Source organism: Echiichthys vipera, assembly GCF_963691815.1.
Source record: "Echiichthys vipera genome assembly, chromosome: 2".
NCBI lineage: Eukaryota > Metazoa > Chordata > Actinopteri > Perciformes > Trachinidae > Echiichthys > Echiichthys vipera.
This window is the reverse complement of record NC_139827.1, coordinates 18,244,645-18,265,358: the sequence shown is the minus strand read 5'-3', so window position 1 is coordinate 18,265,358 and position 20,714 is coordinate 18,244,645. Positions and strand designations below refer to the sequence as shown.

At 42.5% G+C, this 20,714-nt stretch overlaps 1 protein-coding gene across 1 annotated transcript; it reads left to right on the top strand.

Moving 5' to 3' along the window:
• Nucleotides 1-1,719: 1,719 nt before the first annotated feature.
• Nucleotides 1,720-19,950, top strand: polq (polymerase (DNA directed), theta; the record flags this gene model as incomplete). The annotated part of the gene is made up of 35 exons (XM_083937286.1): nucleotides 1,720-1,790; nucleotides 1,925-2,024; nucleotides 2,121-2,572; nucleotides 2,657-2,898; nucleotides 3,241-3,417; nucleotides 3,506-3,636; nucleotides 3,739-3,895; nucleotides 3,977-4,088; nucleotides 4,168-4,369; nucleotides 4,702-4,843; nucleotides 4,955-5,101; nucleotides 5,184-5,396; nucleotides 5,635-5,777; nucleotides 5,945-6,134; nucleotides 6,385-6,527; nucleotides 6,706-6,899; nucleotides 7,348-7,472; nucleotides 7,928-8,171; nucleotides 9,454-11,050; nucleotides 11,819-13,310; nucleotides 13,539-13,679; nucleotides 13,767-13,969; nucleotides 14,224-14,431; nucleotides 14,519-14,712; nucleotides 14,821-14,949; nucleotides 15,087-15,261; nucleotides 15,407-15,530; nucleotides 16,271-16,371; nucleotides 16,471-16,553; nucleotides 16,634-16,735; nucleotides 16,810-16,921; nucleotides 17,120-17,244; nucleotides 19,255-19,390; nucleotides 19,510-19,616; nucleotides 19,837-19,950. 35 exons carry the CDS (start codon nucleotides 1,720-1,722, stop codon nucleotides 19,948-19,950), a joined length of 8,328 nt encoding a protein of 2,775 aa, XP_083793412.1.
• Nucleotides 19,951-20,714: the final 764 nt, after the last annotated feature.

The following is a 20,714-nucleotide window of genomic DNA, read 5'->3' as shown; positions in this document are numbered from 1 at the left end:
TGCAGGTTGCCAGGGTTGTCTGTTGTTGCTACAGAAACAGGGAATCATTTGAGTTGAGAGCTAGCTAATTGACTACACACCACTCAAAGAAAGACTTCCAGTTGAAGACTGGCTAACATTAAATGCTATTGTAAAATTAATTGATTAGTCGAAATTAGTCTACCCTGTATGATTCATCACTTGACATGGCGCAGACTGATCGTTTGACACACTCTGCAACAAACCTGGCAACCCGAATTATTTTTTGTTGTTGCGACTACGATCTTGAGACACTGGATGGCGGTGTTCTGCTCATTCCCCATATTCAACCTTTAAGTTTTGCACTTTTGGTCTCTATCCACATCACACATTAGAGCCTATTCTCTTAAAAATCCTCCCACATTTTTCCTGTATAGCTTTATTCATATTTTTTTCATACAGTAGTTCATAAACTATTTTATCCATACTGTTGGTAGCGCATACATTTCCATACATATCCATCCATTTTTACTATGGACAGTTTGTAAACTGACCTATTTGTACATTTTTATTTTTCACTCACTTTATAAACCATAATTCATTCAATTACACACACATACCACTCTTTTATTTAACCATAAAGATTATATTTTTCCAAACATTTCACCAAATGGCTATTCAATATTATTAGAATCAGCTTAAATGGCCATGTAAGTGTATAACATTCAAGGAATTTGACTCCGGCTTTTTGGCATTCTCAATTTCCATACACTGAAATAGAAATACACATACAGCTAAAACAAGGACTACAAAAATGAACAAAGGCAAACCTAAACATTTAACTACTATGTACAGATATAGATAAGAATATATATATTTATTTATTTATTTTTAAACACACAACAAGGATAATGGTGCAGAGTGCAACGGCTGCTAAAATAAATATATGGGATTATAAATGTACAACAGGCTTTATTGGGATTGTTTCAGATACTATGGATATTAAGTGTTGTAGAAGTATTATTAATATTACTGTAGTAGTAGTATAACCATAGCTGGTGTTAGTATTAGCAGTATTATTATTAGTAGCATAGACTATTGCCTGTAGTAGCAGCAGCAGTAGTACTTCAATTCAATTCAATTCAGTTTTATTTATAGTGCCAAATCATAACAAAAATTATCTCAGGACACTTTACAAACTAGGTATAGACCACACTCTATGACTTATTTATGATTCACATAGTCCGAACAATAGTACAGTAGTAGCAGCTGTAACAGCAGCAGCAGCTGTAGTAGTAGTAGTAGTAGTAGTAGTAGTCGTGGTAGCAGCAGCAGTAGTAGTAACAGTAGTCGTAGTAGCAGTAGTAGTAGTAGTAGTCGTGGTAGCAGCAGCAGTATGAGTAGCAGTAGCAGTAGCAGTAGTCGTGGTAGCAGCAGCAGTGTTAGTAGTAGTCGTGGTGGTAGCAGCAGCAGTAGTAGTCGTGGTAGCGTAGCCTGGGGGTGCTATTGGGAACCTTTGTATTCAAGCACTTGTTCCGTCGAACTGTTTTTGTGGAGCACCGGGGCGGCACTCCGGCGGGCTTTTTGATTTCACAGCGTTGCTCAACATGTTTTTTGTTTACACCTGACGTTAGCGAAACAAAATAATATATTCTACAGCAAGTTTAGAAAGTTTATAAACTCGCGTCAAGCGTCAAACCGATGTCATGTTAATGAACATCCACCCACTCACGCGGTTGTCAAAAACAGTACAACTTCAGTATGAGTACCTCGGGTCCTCCCCTGAAAAAGAAAAGCTACATGGGGCAGCACCAGATCAAGAAGAAAAAAGGGTAAGTATTATTTTATTCACAGTGTTAGCTGATAAAACAGTTTGGATAATTATGACCACATTCCACCTGTTGCCTAGAGACATCGTCTAATCTTTGTAGCATTTGTATCGATCGACATACATTTTTCTGAGCAGTTTCCAAGCTCCCGAGGAGCCACCAGAAGAGGGTACACTGCTGCAGAACACTCATAACATATCAGACAGAAAAACAAACATTAGCAGAGACAGGCCCATGGTGAGTGTGAGTTTTCCCTCTTACTCTATTTGTCATCTCTGATTCTCTTCCACATCCAAGGAGATCACATTTGACATGTATTAATCTCCATTTTAGGATGGAGGAGCAGTGTTTCCACTGGGAGAATCCACATTAGCTCTTGATGAAGAGATGCTGCAGGTGTTGGATGTTGTAGATCCAGTGAAGCCTGCAACTAACAATGCTTGTGCAACGACAGTAAATAGAGGTGCACAGGAAGAGCCAGCATCATCCGCAGTCTTTGGCCCCTCGGGGGCTGACAGACCACCTCAGCCCACAGGTCAAGGACCCCACAGAGCCCCCAGCACCCAGACAAGAGTCGGTGGGCATAGAGGTGATTGTAAGAGACCAGGATGGAGAGCTGACTGCAAAGACCTTGCACAGAGGCTTCTCTTCAGTGAGGACTCTGAGGAAGTGGATAATGCTCAGAAGGGCACAGAGAACTTCCAGCCGTCACCAGCTTCTGCCTGCATCAATGGGTTATCCTGTCAAGAAATAAAAAATGGTCAGCAAGCGGGCAGCTCCACCAAGTGAGTCACATTCTTACCCAGTTTTTCTTTTGTTTCGATTATCCGCTTCTGTACTTCACTGTTAACAAATGTTTTTTTCTGTAGGCAAACACTTGCATACAGAAGAAAAAGCTCTCCTCGTATAAAAGACAAAAGTGGGTTGAATTGGACTGCTGATCCACCTCTGGATGTATCCAGGGACTACATCTTGTTCAGCCCCACCCGCCTTGCAGCTGCCATGAAGAGGGCCAAACTCCAGCCGTCATTACAGAATCAGTCTGTCTCTGTGCTCACAGTCCCCAGTGGCTTAGACCTCAGTACTCTCAATGACACTCTACCTCAGCCAGGTGAAGTACAACTATAAAACCTTCTTTAAGGTTGATATTTCCTGCAATTATTCTTGTTTCTCTGTGTTGTTGACTCTGTTGACACCCTGTCATGGCTGAATTTACCTGCTGGGGTGACCCAAGGCAAATATACATATATATCGTATATACACTGGAGATCAAAACTCTAATCAGGTATTTTTAATATTAATACTTTGTTCCCTCATTTTGATCCCCAGTGTATATACTCTATATACTTTGTACATGTTGATACTTTCACAGTATTTTTCATAGCACTTTGATCTACTTTATTAGACATGGAAATGTCACTTTTTACAATATGCTTTTTTATTTCTACTATAGGCATTGCCTTGTGTGCTCCCATGGGGCAAGCTGAAAAGCTGCTGTTATGCAATTGGGGCTTACCAAAACCTGTCCTGGAGCGCTACCAGAAACACGGAGTGACTCACATGTTTGAATGGCAGGCTCAATGCCTCACTGTTGGACAGGTGCTGCAGGGAGGTAACCTGGTATACTCTGGTGAGAAACTAAAGCTCTCTCTACAAAGTGATAAACAGAGTCGGTCACTGCTGGGGTCACTTTAGGCTTTATATTCCCTCTTTTACAGCCCCCACCAGTGCTGGCAAAACTCTAGTGTCAGAACTGCTGATTTTGAAGCGAGTGTTGGAGACTAAAAGAAAAGCTCTCTTCATTCTGCCATTTGTCTCTGTGGCTAAAGAGAAGATGCACTATCTTCAGGTGAGGGAGGGCTGGACGGAATGGATGTTATTGGTATGAACATTGTGCTGACCGTCTGTGAATACATCTCTATCTAACAGACTTGTATCTTTGACCCCGTAGAGTGTATTTGAAGAGGCAGGAATTCGTGTGGAGGGATATATGGGCAGCACCTCAGCTGCTGGAGGGTTCACAGCGCTGGATGTGGCTGTTTGCACCATTGAAAAAGCCAATTCTCTCATCAACAGACTCATTGAAGAGGACAGCATGGATCTACTAGGTAATATACCAGTGGTAGCAGTGTGTTTTCTTGAGTTTGATAATATGAGTTTAAGAAGTGTGTTATTTTATGTATTATTAGGCATGGTGGTGGTGGATGAGTTGCATATGGTTGGAGATTCTGGAAGAGGATACCTATTAGAACTGCTCTTAACCAAAATCCGCTACATTGCGCAAAAGAAGAACACCACTGGGTTTGTGTTTGTTAGTCTAACAGCTTTCAGTGTTTAAAAATCCAAGCTCTTCTGTTAATCTGTACAACTCTGTCTGCAGGTCTCTTTCTGAAGGCGTACAGATTATAGGTATGAGCGCCACCTTGCCTAATCTCTCCCTCTTGGCTAGCTGGTTAGGTGCAGAGCTTTACCAGACAGACTACAGACCTGTGCCTCTGCAGGAGCATCTCAAAGTGGGCTGCAACATCTACGACAAGAGCCTCTCTGTGGTCCGGCAATTTACTCCTGCACTCCACATTAAGGTAATTAAGAGTGTAGTTCAGGTCTTATCAGGTAGCATGAATGAAACCTACTCTCTCTAGAGCAGTGTTATATATATATATGTGTGTGTGTGTGTGTGTGTGTGTGTGTGTGTGTGTGTGTGTGTGTGTGTGTGTGTGTGTGTGTGTGTGTGTGTGTGTGTGTGTGTGTGTGTGTGTGTGTGTGTGTGTGTGTGTGTGTGTGTGTGTGTGTGTGTGTGTGTGTGTGTGTGTGTGTGTGTGTGTGTGTGTGTGTGTGTGTGTGTGTGTGTGTGTGTGTGTGTGTGTGTGTGTGTGTGTGTGTGTGTGTGTGTGTGTGTGTGTGTATTCATAAGGGTGATGATGACCACATAGTGAGCTTGTGCTATGAAACTGTGAGAGAGGGCCGCTCTGTGTTGCTGTTCTGCCCCTCGAAGAACTGGTGTGAGAAACTGGTAGACGGCATCGCCAGAGAGTTCTATAACCTCAGACATACTGGTAAAAAATCATTTATGTTTTGTGCATACTATATTTAATTGTGAGTTCCAACTGTTGCTTGTTCTAAAGATTTGTTTGCGCTAAGTCTAGATTCTGGTCTCATCCTTTCAGATTGTCAGGTTGAAACAGAGCCTCAGCCGGTGTGTCTGGATCGAGAGGGACTAGTGGATGTCGTAGCCCAGTTGAGACGAACTCCAGCTGGTTTAGACCCGATTCTTCAGCGAACCGTGCCATGGGGGGTGGCCTTCCACCACGCCGGTGAACACACACACACAAACAAAGTGCAGGCTTAATGGTTTTTTTGCAGAGGATATGAATAAGATAAAGTTTGTCTCTGTAGGTTTGACATTCGATGAGCGTGATGTGTTGGAAGGAGCCTTCCGTCAGGGGATGGTCAGAGTCCTGGCTGCCACCTCTACCCTCTCCTCAGGAGTTAATCTCCCAGCTCGCAGGGTCATCATTCGAACCCCTACCTTCAATGGACACTTGTTGGACCCGCTCACATACAAACAGATGGCTGGACGAGCGGGAAGAAAAGGAGTAGACACTACAGGTATGGAGTGATGAAGGATGCAAAATAGCTTTTTATTATTGCTTGTTCCTTTATAATTATAATAATAATAATAATAATAGTAATAATTAGGCCTAAGATAGAGCTTTTCAAAGTTGAAGAAGATGCATTACAACTATGGGAGATAAAGCTGTGCTAAGAATAAGTTCAGTTTAGTCAATTTGAAAAGTAAATTTAAAAACATCTTTCTTTTTTGGCCTCACATCCTGTCCTCTGTCAGGTGAGAGTGTGCTTGTGTGTAAGGAGGCAGAGCGTCAGAAAGGTTTTAGTCTCCTTAAGGGAGCTCTTAAGCCAATCAGCAGCTGCCTGGTGAGAAGGGAGGGAGAAGGCGTCACCACCAGCATGCTACGAGCCATCCTAGAGGTATGGTTGATATCTAAATTAACTTGGCACCCATTGAAATGACTTATAGACCATAAATAGACCACAGTCTGTTGCCTCATCCTATGGAGGCCATTGATGTGAAGTCAGATTTGATTAACTTTTTAGAATTGTTTTGTGACCCTAATTTGAATCATCCCAACTTTCAGATCATTGTCGGAGGTGTAGCCAGCACTCCACAGGATGTGAGGTCATACGCTTTGTGCTCACTACTTGCTGCCAGCATTCAATGTGACAGCAAAAAAGAGTCAAATGAAGAGACCAGCAAAGGAGCTATTGAGGCCTGTGTTGAGTGGTTGATGGAGAATGAGTTTATCAGTATCCAGAAGGATGGACAAGGTATTGCCTACGTGCGGTCTGCTTCATGTTCATTGCGCATCCTTGATATATTGACGTACAATAAAAGTAGACATTTAGTAACAAATTGAAACAGTGGTGCAAACGTGTTCTTACTTAAGTTTTGGATAATAATGCAAGCATTTTATGTCTTCATGCATGATGTGTCATTTCATTATAAAGGGTAAAGAGTATAAGCTCAACCACCCTTGCTATTACACTAACTGCTGTATATCCTGATGTTTTTACCCAGAGGAGCGGTACTGTCCGACTCAACTTGGTGCTGCCACCCTGTCCTCCTCCCTGTCTCCTCCTGAGGCTCTGGGAATATTTGCAGATCTCCAGCGGGCCATGAAGGGCTTTGTACTGGAAAATGACTTGCACATTCTGTATCTGGTACACATATTTTTTTTATAATTGCTTGCTTAATCATTTTCTGTCAACTCTATTTACTCCCTATCATCCCGGAACCATACTTTCCTTTACTTACAAAATCTTAATTCTAGCTCACAACAAAACCAAATGCCCCCCTAAATATGCACTATGTAAAATTCCATGTCCAAATTCTTCTTAGATCACCCCATTGTACGCAGAGTGGACTACCATAGATTGGTATCAGTTCTTCTGTCTGTGGGAACAGCTCTCATCGTCGATGAAGAGAGTAGCAGAGCTAGTGGGTGTCCAGGAAGGTTTTCTTGCAAGATCTGTCAGTAGCAAACTCGTCGCCAAGACGGAGAAACAGCGTAGACAGATGGCTATTCATAAACGGTAATGCACATATCTGTGTTAAGTACACAAACTATATGTATCATAATATTGGCAAATAGTCTTGCTGGTTTTCTGTTCAGGAAGGAATTCAAAATATCAGAATTAGATTAACATATTGTATGTGTATAATAATGTGACAACCTAGCTTGGAAAAAATGAAATACAAATTATAGTCACGGTTAATAAAGGTACTTTTATGAAACTTATAATGTTCCATTTTGGATTAATTTAATAACCAGCTTCTGAACATTACCTGTACTTTATATATACTTCTAGTTTATGGATGGTTTTTGTTCATGATTATATTATTATATGTTGTCCTATTGTGTTCTGTACACAAACCACTCAAGGATCTATCCCCTGAGAGTCATACAACAAATACAGTTTTAGAATTTTTTTAACATACGACTTTTGTCTTTCACATTCTCTCTTTGTTACCTCCTCACAGGTTTTTCACCACCATTGTACTACACGATCTGGTGAATGAGGTGCCTCTGGGAACAGTGGCATCCAAATACAACTGCAATCGTGGGCAGCTACAGTCTCTCCAGCAGTCTGCTTCTACATATGCAGGTACATGCTGAAGAGTGTTGCTGACAGGACATGTTATACTGTAGAATATACCGACTCTTAAAAAATGGGAGGGCAGTAACAACAATAGTAACTTGATGCAAGATGCAGGAGCACTTTAGACTGCCAGATAAACAGAATAGACTTAATTCCATTAGGTTATGTTTCGACTACATGCTTCTTTCAGAGTCTCGTTAAGTGCTCATGCTTCTTGCATCAAGTTACTGTGAGAGGGTTCATGGCGTCCTGGTGTAATTCAGACTCAGAGGGTGTGTTCTTGGAACAAGTTTGTCAGGGTTCCAGTATATACCATACAAATTATGGTGTTTATTATCAGTTTAAACAGAAAAACTCAAAGAAAATCAGAACCAATTTGCAACACGTAAGTAAATCAATGACTCTAAATCATATGCTCAGTGGTACAGCTTACAGAAACCTTTCTGCTGTGATCACTTCAGGTATGGTGACGGTGTTCTGCAAGCGTCTGGGCTGGCACAACATGGAGCTGCTGTTGTCCCAGTACCAGACCAGGCTGAGCTTCGGAGTCCAGAGAGAGCTGGTGGACCTGGTCAGGGTTTCCCTGCTGAACGCAACACGAGCCAGGTCGCTGTATGCACAAGGCCTCTGTACTGTCGCGGAATTAGCCAGAGCCACTTTAGCTGATGTTGAGAAAGCCTTGAGGAATGCTGTCCCATTTAAGAGGTAGCTGTGTGTTTGTTTGTGTGTACCATTAAGACATGCATATTAGGTAAACAAGGGTATGAGTCTCTTAACAGCAAATGCAGTGCCAGTGACAGATCAGTGGTACTTGGGGCATGCACGCTGAAAGGATAGTATATAGTGCCATAATGCAAAATTAACTCCTGCCTCTTCAAAAGTAATTTTTAAATGTATGCAGCTGTTAATTCAATTTCAGTCCAATGCATTTAAATGCACTGATGTTGATACTACTGCTACCATAGAAGAAGCACAATTATAGGAACATCACATGTAGGTGTTTGGCTGTTAGAAACCAGCATTGATTAATAGAGTTATGCCGTTACAATAAATGCAAACCACAAATTTATTTAAATAGATGTGAACGTTTTTGTCCCCATCTATTTCTGCTTAAGTGACTAATGGCAACACCTCTTTTTTAAAAAAAATTGGTCCAGTATTGAGTGCAAGTGCTCCAGCCTGGTTGCTGTGAACTGGGCTGTAATTGAATCAAACAGGGCAGTTGCGCACCGACAAATATACGTCCAACAAAAGTATTTGATTTTGCCACGGACAGGCTCAGTTTGTTTCTGACTACATTGTTGAAAGGTGGAGAAGTCGCTGTCATCTTGCCATTCTTTTGTGTGTTTCGTGTTGTGTTTCGTGTCTTCTCCATTTTGGTTGGCAGCAGTGTCCCAGTCAAACTGCAGTGTATCCGGAGCTATTAGAATACATTTGTAGCACAACTAACCACAACTTCTGCCCGTCTGCATCCAAAGGTAACGTTAGTCTATGAAAGCTTTGTGAAGTGTAGCTCAACATATTGTTGGCACAATTCAGAATTGCAAAAACGAACCATTGTTTTAATAAACATCGCTTAGATAACACAAAGCTATGCTTCACAATACTCTCCGAAGTTATACTCCAGTGTCTTCCGGCAACATCCCACGAGATTTCAGAACGAGATTTCAGAACAAGACTTTAGAACAAGACTTCACCATCTTTCCATAACACAGTCAGTTATGACACTTATGATAACAATCTGAGCCTGTTCGATTACATTGCAGCCCAGTTCAGAGTGGCCCTGCTGTGTTGTGCTCAATACTGTAACCAATTAAAAAAAAAAGTTGAGTCATGGGGAAATAGGTCCAGGTCAAAAACAATGAAATTCCCCTTTAAACTCTAACTTTTATAAAGTATGCGCAGCTGTAGCATCAGCACAACAAGCTATAATAACCCTGAAACTAGTACCCAGACGTAAAGCCAATGTACTGTTTGTCTGTCTCAGCTCTAAGCGTGCAGTGGATGAGAGTGAGATGGAGGCAGCCGAGAGACGGAGCCTCCGCTGCGTCTGGGTCACCGGTGGTCGGGCTCTGACGGAACAGGAGGCCGCTATTGAGATAGTGTCTGAGGCAAGGCTCCTCCTTCGGGAAGACTTGGCCCAATTAGGAGTTCAGTGGGACCCGAGAACACATCCTCCTGGGGCTGCTGCTGTAAACAGCCCCGACTCAGAAACATCATCTGCCTCATATCTCAGCTCACATGAAGCACAGGGGGACAATAATAAAGATCACCAGGAAGGAGACGAGGAAAGAAAAAGTGAGAGTGGAGAAACTGGCAGACTTGGAGAGAAGAATAAGGTAGAATATAAACATGACAAAGGGATTTCTGAAAGTAAAATGGAGAAAGCAGGAGGAGAAGCCAACAGAGAACAAGGGAAGTCCAACCCTGAAGACACGGTAGAAAACAGAAAATTGGAGGAGCACAGAAAGGTAGGCAGGACAGATCCAGATGTCAGACAAATGGATAATGCAGTGCAAGTGGAAAAAAGCAAAGAAACAAAAAGCGATGACACAATTAAAAAGTTATTAATGGCAGATGACACAGGAGATCCAGATGAAAAAAGAGAAAGCCAAAAGCCCGCAATGTCAAGGCGAGGAGGGGAGGGGGGTAAGAAAGCAGTGCTAAAAGAAGGGGAGACAAGTAAAAGGATTGTCTTAATCAGACCAGAGAGTCATCAATCAAAAGGTCCTGTTCCTGAAAGAAGCCTGACACAGGAATTGGCTGAAGTCTTATCTACCCCCCTGCTGCTACCAATGACACGCCCTCAGCCCTCTCCTTCCCCAATGCCTCCTCCTCGGTTCAGAGCTCCAATATCTCGAGTAGAAGAGCAAAGTGTTCCTACAAGGACATCAGAAGGAGATGCTTCCACAGGGCTTCCTGCCTCACCTGTGCTTCCAGGTAGACTGAAGCACTCAAGAGCCTTAAGCAGAGTCCTCCACACTATACAAACTGACAAAAGCCTACAAGATAATGTAGTGACACCACAGACATCAAACTCAAAACCCTTGGTGGTAACTTTAGTCCAAAATCCAGTGCCTGCAGGCAAGGGGCCTACAACTGGTCAAGCTCCTGGCTTGGTGTTCAAAACCCCTCCTGGTGTTTCTGCAACTACAAATGCAGATATGTTAAACTCTCCTGCTTCTGTTCCCTTATTCTCCCCTGAGGCAAAGCGAAGAAGGATGGACGGCGGAGAGGTAAATAAGTTTTCATCTCCCGAGCTGTATGCAGGAGATGAAGAAGCTGGGGGTGATGTTAAAAAAAGAGAAGAGAGTTTCGGTGACAGCTTTGAATTGGACACTCAGACGGAAAGAATCATTGTTCAGCTGGCATGCCAACAAAGAGATGGGAATGATAGAGGTATGAGTCGGTCGGTGGAAACAGAGAAGATAAGAGAGGAGGAAACCGTAGAAGCAGCTGTAGAGATGAATGAGGACACAAATGAGGGAAGTATAAGGCTTGAAGCCCCTGACAATGCATGTCCCAGATTTAATATTTCTCTCACAGATAGCCAGATGGAGCTTATCCTTAACACCAGCCACCAGGTGAGTGACCAGAATCATCCATTATGTTCTGATCATTAACATCACATACATTATTTTCTGAAATGGGGTTGAATGAGGTACTTATCCATAGTCGGTGTATTGACTGCAGTGGATGGCAGTCAGCACGTCCCCAGTTTGGAGAAGCAGGCAGTAGTCCTGGCATGGAAGCTAAGAAGTTGTACTGGTGTAGATGCGGTCAGCAAAATGTATTTAAGCCACCTGTAGAAAATATTTAGAACACTTTCACCAATTTACCTTTCTCTCAGTCCGGCCTGTTCAAGTTTACGCATGGGGCGCTGATGCCGTGCCCTATGCTCTTTTCAAAGTCACAAGACTCATTTGAGAAAAACAGTAATTTTACTTTGCAGATCACAGGAGTTGCTGGTCTTCTGCTGCCCTGATTGGTTAGGCAGGATCAAAGTCACACAATAACACAAACATGTTTTTTTCAATGGAGTCTGGTGGCTTTGTGGAGAGCATAGAAAGTTTTCAGTTACCCCGCTTAAATTTAAACAAGCCTGTCTGGCAGCAAGGTAAAGCGGTGAAAATGTTCCACCACACTAAACACTAAAACCGATTGGTTATTTAGGTGGCTAAAGTACGTTTGGCTGCTGCCCTTATCCATAGCAGTACATTGCTTAACTTCCTAACAGTATTCCTGTCTGCTTCTTCAAACTGAGTGTGTGCCGACCACCACACCACCTCATTCAATTCCATTTAAAAAAATCTGAACTATTCCTGTTAAAAATCAAAATGTTGTTTTTCCAGATTTTTCCAGATCCAGTTGGTGATAATGTAATTGAAGCTAAAGATGAAGGTGGCGATGAGAACGCCTATCCGGATGCCTCCGAGAGTGTTAACAGAAGCAGCAGCTTCCTGTTTGACAGCCTGTTTGACAGCTCTCTGCTGGCTGCTCTGAGCCCAGACCAGATCCATGACCAATTAGATCAAGAGGAGTCCGGTGACAAGGAGATCAGAGACCCTCTTCCATCAACTCAGGAGCGAAGACGTAGTGAGCTTCTCGCCAATCAGGAGGCGGAAAAGCAGGAGGCAGTCCAATGGGGCGAGTCCTCCTTCAACCTGTCAGAGTGGGGTGATTCACTGCTGGTGGGGGAACACTTTCTGGAGAGGCAGAATTTGCTCAAACACACAGAGAAAACTCAAGAAGCCAGTCAACAAAACGCAGACCGTGTTCTGCCTGAGGAACAGCTGTCACAATCACAACCTAAATCCAGTCAGATAGAGCCACAACCCACCACTACAACCACAACCACAACTCAAAATGAACATGAAGGGGGTAATCAAGATAACAGTAATGCACAGAATGACAAAACAACAGGCAAGAAACAGGAAATGATGAATGAAATGGGGAAACAAGTAGATACGAAACCTAATGGTTTACTTTCAGATGATGTTAATGATAATAAAGTCCAACACTCATCTGAAAGCTCTTTTTACTGCAGCCCTGGTTTGCAAGAGATCTTTGACCGCTGGCCTAGTATGTCTGACCAGCCCTGCCAAAACACCATAACAGCCACTCATGCATTCGTAAATTCTGCAACTACAGCAGAGGTTACAACTCTACCTCAGCCCTCAGTGGAGAGAAAAGGTACAAAGTCGAAAGCGCCGATTGTTGCTGCTGAGAAAGATTCTCGAGAGGAACAGCCATCAAGACATGATAGTGAGAATGTTAGAGAGAGACCAGCCTCTGCTGGTGATCTTATTCCCCCAACTCAGGAAACACCACCTGTAACACCCAGAGTAAAACTGACGACCTCATCCACCGAGTCGCCTCTCACCACTCACCCACTCAACCAGTCAACCCCCTCAACCCTCCTGGCCAGGAAACCATCAATCACAAAATCTCCTAAATCTCGCCCACGACCCAGGGATCATCCATCAGTCGTTGACGCTAAACAGCTTCAGGGTTCAAAAACGAAACCCCTGCTACTCACCGATCAGAATCTCAGCCCTACCCGGGACCATGCTTCTCCGTCCTCCCACCGGCGGAAGCCTCCCTCTGATGGAGAATCACCTGTGACTGATGAAGGCTTCACTCTTCAGCTGTCCCAGGATGCATCTCTCTGTTCCAGCAATTCAGGGACCTTCTCCATTATAGATGTGGCAAGTGACAGGCACCTCTTCAACACTTTCATTAATGAGTGGAAAACAAAAGAGCGGTACTCTCTGGCCTTGGCCTGTGAAAAGAAGGAGCACAGACAGCAGCCTGAGGAGGAAATAGGAGGGAAACATAAGAGAGGTAACTGGTAAAGAGGTACACAAATGACGTTAGCTTGTCGTAAATGTGTGTTGCTAAGCGCTATCCTAGAGATTGACGTCTTCTGTCAAGTTTTGCTGTATTTGAAGTCTCCTCTCTTGCATTTGTGTTATTGCGTCATTATCTACAACTAATGACATATTCAGAACATCATAAGCATAGCTCCTGTTGTAGTCAGTCTCCTCATCCATGCATGTGTTAACTGTGCAGCGTCAGCAGCTCACCAGGCGCTCCAGAGTACCGATGGTTTCCCAGTAAGAGACAGTGATGGCTTGGTGTTGATTGGACTGTCTGTCTGCTGGGGAGCTAGAGATGCGTACTACCTGTCTCTGCAGCAAGAGCAGAGCAAAGGTATAGACACACACATACAGTTCATGCCTGTATGCACGAGCGCACTCAAAAGCGCTTCCTTAGTTCAATCTCTCTGTTACCCCTCAGGTTTGAGCTCCAGTCTGGCCCCTCCTCCACTGGATGATGATTTGCCAGTAAGTGAGAGGCTGCAGCAGGCGAAGACCTGTCTGAGCAGGTCATCAACAGGTCATAGAGGAGGTGTGGTTGTCACGTATGACATCATCCAGGTGTACAAGATGCTAGTCCTGAGCTGTGGCATCAGCTTGGGGGGAAACTGTGAAGATCCTAAGGTGAGGGAAATCTGTTTTTTCTTGACTCTTAGTTATGGTATTTAAAGTGAGACTGTGGAAGACAGCAATGCATTAGATGTCTGAAAGCCTGTCGGGCCCCAACTTGCTGAATATATTCAGGCCACTCTCAGGCCTCTTTTTTTTTTTTTAATTTACCTCTTAGTAGATGTTGTTTTGCTAAACATCTTTGCTGCATTGTAAAGTTTGTTTCTGACATTTTAGCAAAGTGACTCTGGTTGGAATGTCTACTACAGGTTGCGTGCTGGCTATTGGACCCTGGCAGCGAAGAGAGGACCCTCCCCAACATGGTGACTGTCTACTGTCCTGAAGAGTTAGCTCTGCTGGACGGACTTGGGAACGCGCATGCACACTGTCCTCGTGTTAGGGCAGCGACCAAGAGCGTGCTCGTACACTCTATCATGAACCATCTCACCGGCCTGCTTGAGAAAGACGGCATGCTTGGTATAAAGAACACTCCAACAGACATTCATGCAATATACCTGCAGGAGAACTGTAGTCATTTAACAATTTTTGTAATGTTTTTGTCAGACTTATTCAGGAGCATTGAGATGCCCTCCCAGGTGTCTTTGGCTCTGTTGGAGTTGAATGGTGTGGGCTTCAGCGTCGAAGAGTGTGAAAGACAAAAGCATGTGATGCAAGCCAAACTCACCACCCTGGAGTCTCAGGCTTACAACCTGGCCGGACACAGCTTCTCCCTAACCAACATCGATGACATAGCACAGGTCCGACACATCTTCTTCATCCCAGACATGTTTTTGAATCAAATTCCAAAATAAAGTACAACAAAACATAGTAAAACTTAACAATTTTCAAACCTACTGCTACTGTAGGTGCTGTTTTTAGAGCTACACCTGCCTCCAAACGGTGATGTGAGTGGATCGAAAAGTAAGAAGACTCTTGGCTATACGAGGAGAGGTGGCGGCAGAGTACGACTTGGAAAGCAGTTCAGCACCACCAAGGTACCTTGCATTACGTGATATTCTTGCTGCTGCCATCAAGGATAATTACTATGTTTATTATACTCTTTGGGGAAGACGAGGTTATATCTTCGAGGTGTTCAATATGTTGATGATATGTTGATGATGATGATTGGCAGGATGTTCTGGAGAAGCTTCGCCCCCTGCACCCGTTGCCAGGTGTTATTCTAGAGTGGAGGCGGATCACTAATGCCTTGACTAAAGTGGTGTTCCCCCTGCAGAGGGAAAAGAAACACCACACCACACTGGCCATGGACAGAATATACCCCATCGCCCAGACTCACACAGCCACAGGTAACCCACACAAAGACATTACATGCGCCTGTCTTTACAATATGTTTCATGTAAACACACTGATGGTAAATTCATACATTGTGCAATACAATTTTCCTTGAAGTAAATCTAAAGCATGCAGTGACCCAGCTCATTCTGTTGTCAGGTAGAGTGAGCTTCACTGAGCCCAACATACAGAATGTCCCGAAAGACTTTGAGATTTACATGCCCACGGTCGTGGGGGAGAGCCCACCTTCACAAGACAGCTGCCACATGACCACAAAAACAGGGTAGGTCAACATCAAAATTCACTGCACCTGATCTTTGAGCCTTTCAAAGTGGTGTTAAACCACTGAGGGAGTACTTGAGGGGTAAATGTGAGATTGTTGTATGTCACTAAAGAATGTAAAATAGCTTATATTTAAATCATAACTTTCACTTTATTGGATAAACTTAAAGGGAACATATCATACTCATTTTTAAGGTTCATACATTAATTTGGGGTTTCTATTAGAACATGTTTACAGCTTTAATGTAAAAAAACAAACACTTTCACTTCTCATTCTGTGTCTCTGAATATACCTGTATTCACAATCTTCCTGAATCGCGCCATTTTAGCTCCTGTCTCTTTAAGCCCTTCAAAATAAGCCCAGTCTGCTCTGATTGGTCTTCAGCATCTGCGTCTCTGCACCATCATTGCAGCTGGGGACTGACTGCAACAGCACTGCAGTGCCTTTCTGCCTAGTATAGTTGTGACATCTCAAATGTGCTGAAGTCCTGACGGCTTGTTTAAAGGCACAGTTTCTGAATACAGGCTGTGCGCATCTCTGTCCACTGACATTTTGATAATTTGACATTATTTATATAGCACCTAAACATGCTTTATCATCAAAAAGACATTGAAATCTCACTTTTTACAAGGGCCGCCTTGAGAAAACAAATGAAGTACATTCATTCATTAAAGCACATTAAGCAAGCGTTAAGCTTACTACACTTTTGTCTAACTAATGCTTGTACTGTTATGTTCCAGGAAGAAGAGACGTTCTGTGGTGCCTTCAGCTGTAGCTGGACGTGCAGTGCAAGGCCCGGCCTTCTCTGTCAGCATGAGACATGCCTTCGTACCTTTTTCAGGTTACTATGACGATATAGCGGCTTTATGTGGGTGATCATCTTTTCTCATTGTAATCATGTCTCAGACTGCTTTACCAGCTGTGTCTGTCTGTGCTGTAGGTGGGATGATATTGGCAGCTGATTATTCTCAGCTGGAGTTGAGAGTGTTGGCTCATCTCTCCAAGGATCAACGCCTTCTTCAGGTTAGAAAATATCAAGGAAACACCATTTTACAATAATCAATAAGCAGGTAAAATAAATGATGAACTGTGTGCGTTGCCAGGTGCTGAATGGAGGAGCAGACGTGTTCCGTTGCATTGCCGCTGAGTGGAAAAGTGTTGACCCGGAGTCTGTGAATGACAACCTCAGACAACAGGCAAAACAGGTAGGATGCAGCTTGGCAGATAATGAATGGATGGACACATATGCATTCTCTCTGGTGTGTATTTGTCTTTGCAGATTTGCTATGGCATTATCTATGGGATGGGACCCAAGTCTTTGGGGGAGCAAATGGGAGTGGAGGAGAATGACGCGGCCTGCTACATAGAGAGTTTTAAGGGCAGATACAAAGGTATACACCGCTGTTTGTGGCAGTAGAATCCTACATGCACAAGTAATTGTTCATAATGTAATTCTGTATTGTTTTTACTCTTTTTAGTGTTAAATTTGGTGTGATTATGTGATTTGTGTGTTTATGTGCACATACAATAGAGTACAATCATTACAGATGTCCGGGGAAGACTAATCCATGTCCTGTGTTGTTTTTCAGGGATCAATGCTTTTCTTAGAGAAACTGTGAAGAACTGTGTAAAGAACGGCTATGTTCAGACTCTGATGGGACGTAGGAGATACCTACCAGGGATCACTAATGCCAATACGCACATCAAAGCACATGTAAGCATACTCATCCATCAGAACTTGACAGAATGTATTTATAAGCTGTAAATTGTAAACAAGCAAGGGGGTTGGTCACTCTAAGTTGGAGAGATCGTGTCAAAGAGGTCTATGTGTTGGAAAAGGTATGATAGCACTGCAGCAGTGGTAGCTTTGTAGGTGCCATAATTTTTTTTTCATCCCTACAATTTCAAGGTTTTTCTTCCATTTCACACGGACAGTATAAAAGAGAGTAACCTTAACAGAATATCATGAAGACATACAGCGCCCTCCATAGTTATTTGCACCCCTGATTAAGATGTGTTCTTTAGCTTCTAATAAATTCATTTTTTTCTAAATAATATAGGACCACAATGAAAAAAAGAGTAAAATCCAACCTTTGACTCAAGTGCATTTAATCAGAAGGAAAAAAAACCCACATTAAGAAATGATTATTTTACATTAAATCAGATGTGCCACAATTATTAGCACCCCTGATCTTAATACTTTGTACAACCCCCTTTTGCCAACAAAACAGCACATAATCTTCTCCTATAATGTTTCACAAGATTGGAGAAAACAGAAAGAGGGATCTTTGACCATTCCTCTTTGCACAATCTCTCTACATCATCCAGCGACCTGGGTCCTCTCCTCTGCACTCTCCTCTTCAGCTCACCCCACAGGTTTTCAATGGGGTTGAGGTCTGGGGACTGAGATGGCCATGGGAGGAGCTTGATTCGGTGTCTGGTGAACCATTTCTGTGTAGATTTGGCCATATGTTTAGGGTCATTATCTTGCTGAAAGACCCAGTGACGACCCATCTTCAGCTTTCGGGCCACCAGATTTTGATTTAAAGTGCCCTGGTATTTCAAAGCATTCATGATGCCATGCACCCTAACAAGGTTCCCAGGGCCTTTGGTAGAGAAACAGGCCCACAGCGTCACCGATCCTCCCCCATACTTCACAGTGGGTATGAGGTGCTTTTCTGAATACTCATCTTTTTTGTTACGCCAGACCCACTTAGAGTGTTTGTTGCCAAAAAGCTCTATCTTTGTCTCATCTGACCAAAGCACACGGTCCCAGTTGAAGGGCCAGTACCGCTTAGCGAACTCCAGACGTTTGTGCTTATGATTTTGGGTAAGAAAAGGTTTTTTCCGTGCATGCCTCCCAAACAACTTGTTGGCATGTAGATAGCGCCTGATGGTTGTTTTGGAGACTTTGTGACCCCAAGATGCAACCATTTGATGCAATTCTGTAACAGTGAGCTTTGGAGATTTTTTTTATTTCTCTTACCATCCTCCTCACTGTGCATGGTGGCAAAATAAACTTGCCTCCTCTTCCAGGCTTGTTTACCACTGTTCCAGTTGTTTTAAACTTCTTAACGATTCCTCAGACCGTAGAAATGGGCAGGTGTAGGCGAGTGGCTATTTTCTTGTAGCCATTGCCTGACTTGTGAAGGTCGACACACATCTGCCTTACTTGAACAGTGTGTTCCTTTGTCTTTCCCATGTTGAAGAGAAATGGCCTCCTTGTCACGTCATATTTATACCCCAGGGAAACAGCATGTTAAGAATTACTAATTAAATGCTCCTACATACTCTGATCAACTTTGTTAACTACTGTAGAAATGACAGAAATACTTTAATTACATTTATTTCCTAGGAATTGTTAGGGGTGCCAATAATTGTGGAACAGGTGATTTTATGAAGAATAATTATTTCTCAGTCAGGGATTTTCTTTCCCACCTTAAAATTCATTTGATTTGAAGGTTACATTTTTCTACAATTTTCAGTGTGAGAGTATGCTACTACAATAAAAATTGTATTTATTTTAAGGCTTTTAACACATCATAACCAGAGGTGCGAATAATTATGGAGGGTGCTGTATATCATAAAGTTCAGACTTTAGTCTATCTACCAGTCACACTTTCAACTCCTAATCCAAAGACATTCATTTGAAAACACAAGAACATTGAATCTGTGGTTTTTGTTTTGTTATACGCTATTATATTTACAACTTCTCTGTCTTTAGGCAGAGCGTCAGGCAGTGAACACAACAGTACAGGGTTCAGCGGCAGACATTGTTAAACTTGCCACTGTGAACATCCAGAAACGACTACGAAAAACATATCCTGCAGCTCCACTCTCTCACCAGCACACACACTCAGGTGACGTACAATTAATCTACTTTCCCCATACTGTGTAAACGCAGCATTCAGAATAAGATAACCACCGTGGCATTACAAAGTCTGTAAATTATTCATGTCTGCTGTTGTTTGTTATACAGCCAACAATAAACACAAGGTTGGGACGTCTCTACTCAGAGGAGCCTACTTCGTTCTGCAGCTGCACGATGAGCTCATCTATGAAACCAAAGAGGAAGACCTCATACAGGTATGACAATTGTTTTGACTGATTTTCATCTAAGCGATTTGCTTCTGGGCTGAGAAAGCAGGTTAGTTAAAGATATGTATTGATATGTCTCATTTCACGCTAAAAAAAAAATTACAACTAACATACATTTGCAGTAACTGATTTGCCTGTGATGAGATAACAAATAGATATTTTTGAATGAAAAAAAAAGCACATAAACATAATTCTTTGTCTCTGTCAGGTTGCCCAGATAGTCAAGAGGGAGATGGAGTCAGCAGTAAAACTGTATGTAAAGCTTAAGGCCAAAGTCAAGGTGGGATCCAGCTGGGGAAACTTACAGGACCTGGATATATAATGTGAATGTTTTGTTTGATGTCTTTTTAAAAAAAAAAAAGAAATCACTACATTAACAATAATGAAATGCAATATAAAAGCATGTTTATGAGCTCTAAATATTGAATGTATTTATAATTCTATTTAACAGTGGAGTGACACAAATTATACATTTTTGTAAAAAGATTAGAGTAATTTATTGACTGAAAACCGTAATACTTGTCATATTTTATACATGATATTCTATGTACTGTAATTACTCAATGTCTTTTTACTTACCAGAGGGATATCAATCCTGTATCTGCAACGATTATTTTCATTATCAGTTAATTTGCTGATTGTTTGTTCATGAATCATTTACTCTATGAAATGTCATCATCCCAGAGCCCAAGATGATGTGTGTAAATAGATTGTTTCATTCAAATAAAAGTCCCAAACCAAAAGACATTGGCCCTGATTTATCAATCTTGCGTGAAAACAGGCGCGGATCTGAGCGCATAATTGGTCGTAGGACAGGACCTACGTGTGATTTATGAAACATTAGTATCTGACCAATCTCAGCGTACGAATGAGCGGGCCTTGATAAATGCGGCGGCTGAATTCGATCGTCATTAACATGTTACGTCCTTAAATATTCCTGGTTCGGAGGCCTCGCCCACTGAGGTCAAACACGGAGAGACAAAACACTTGTTAGAAAAGAAACTTTTCCGACACACAGATCGGCATCCTGACATCCGAGATGGAGCAAAATAAAGATGTGCTTTTTGGCAGTCTTAAGAGTGGAAT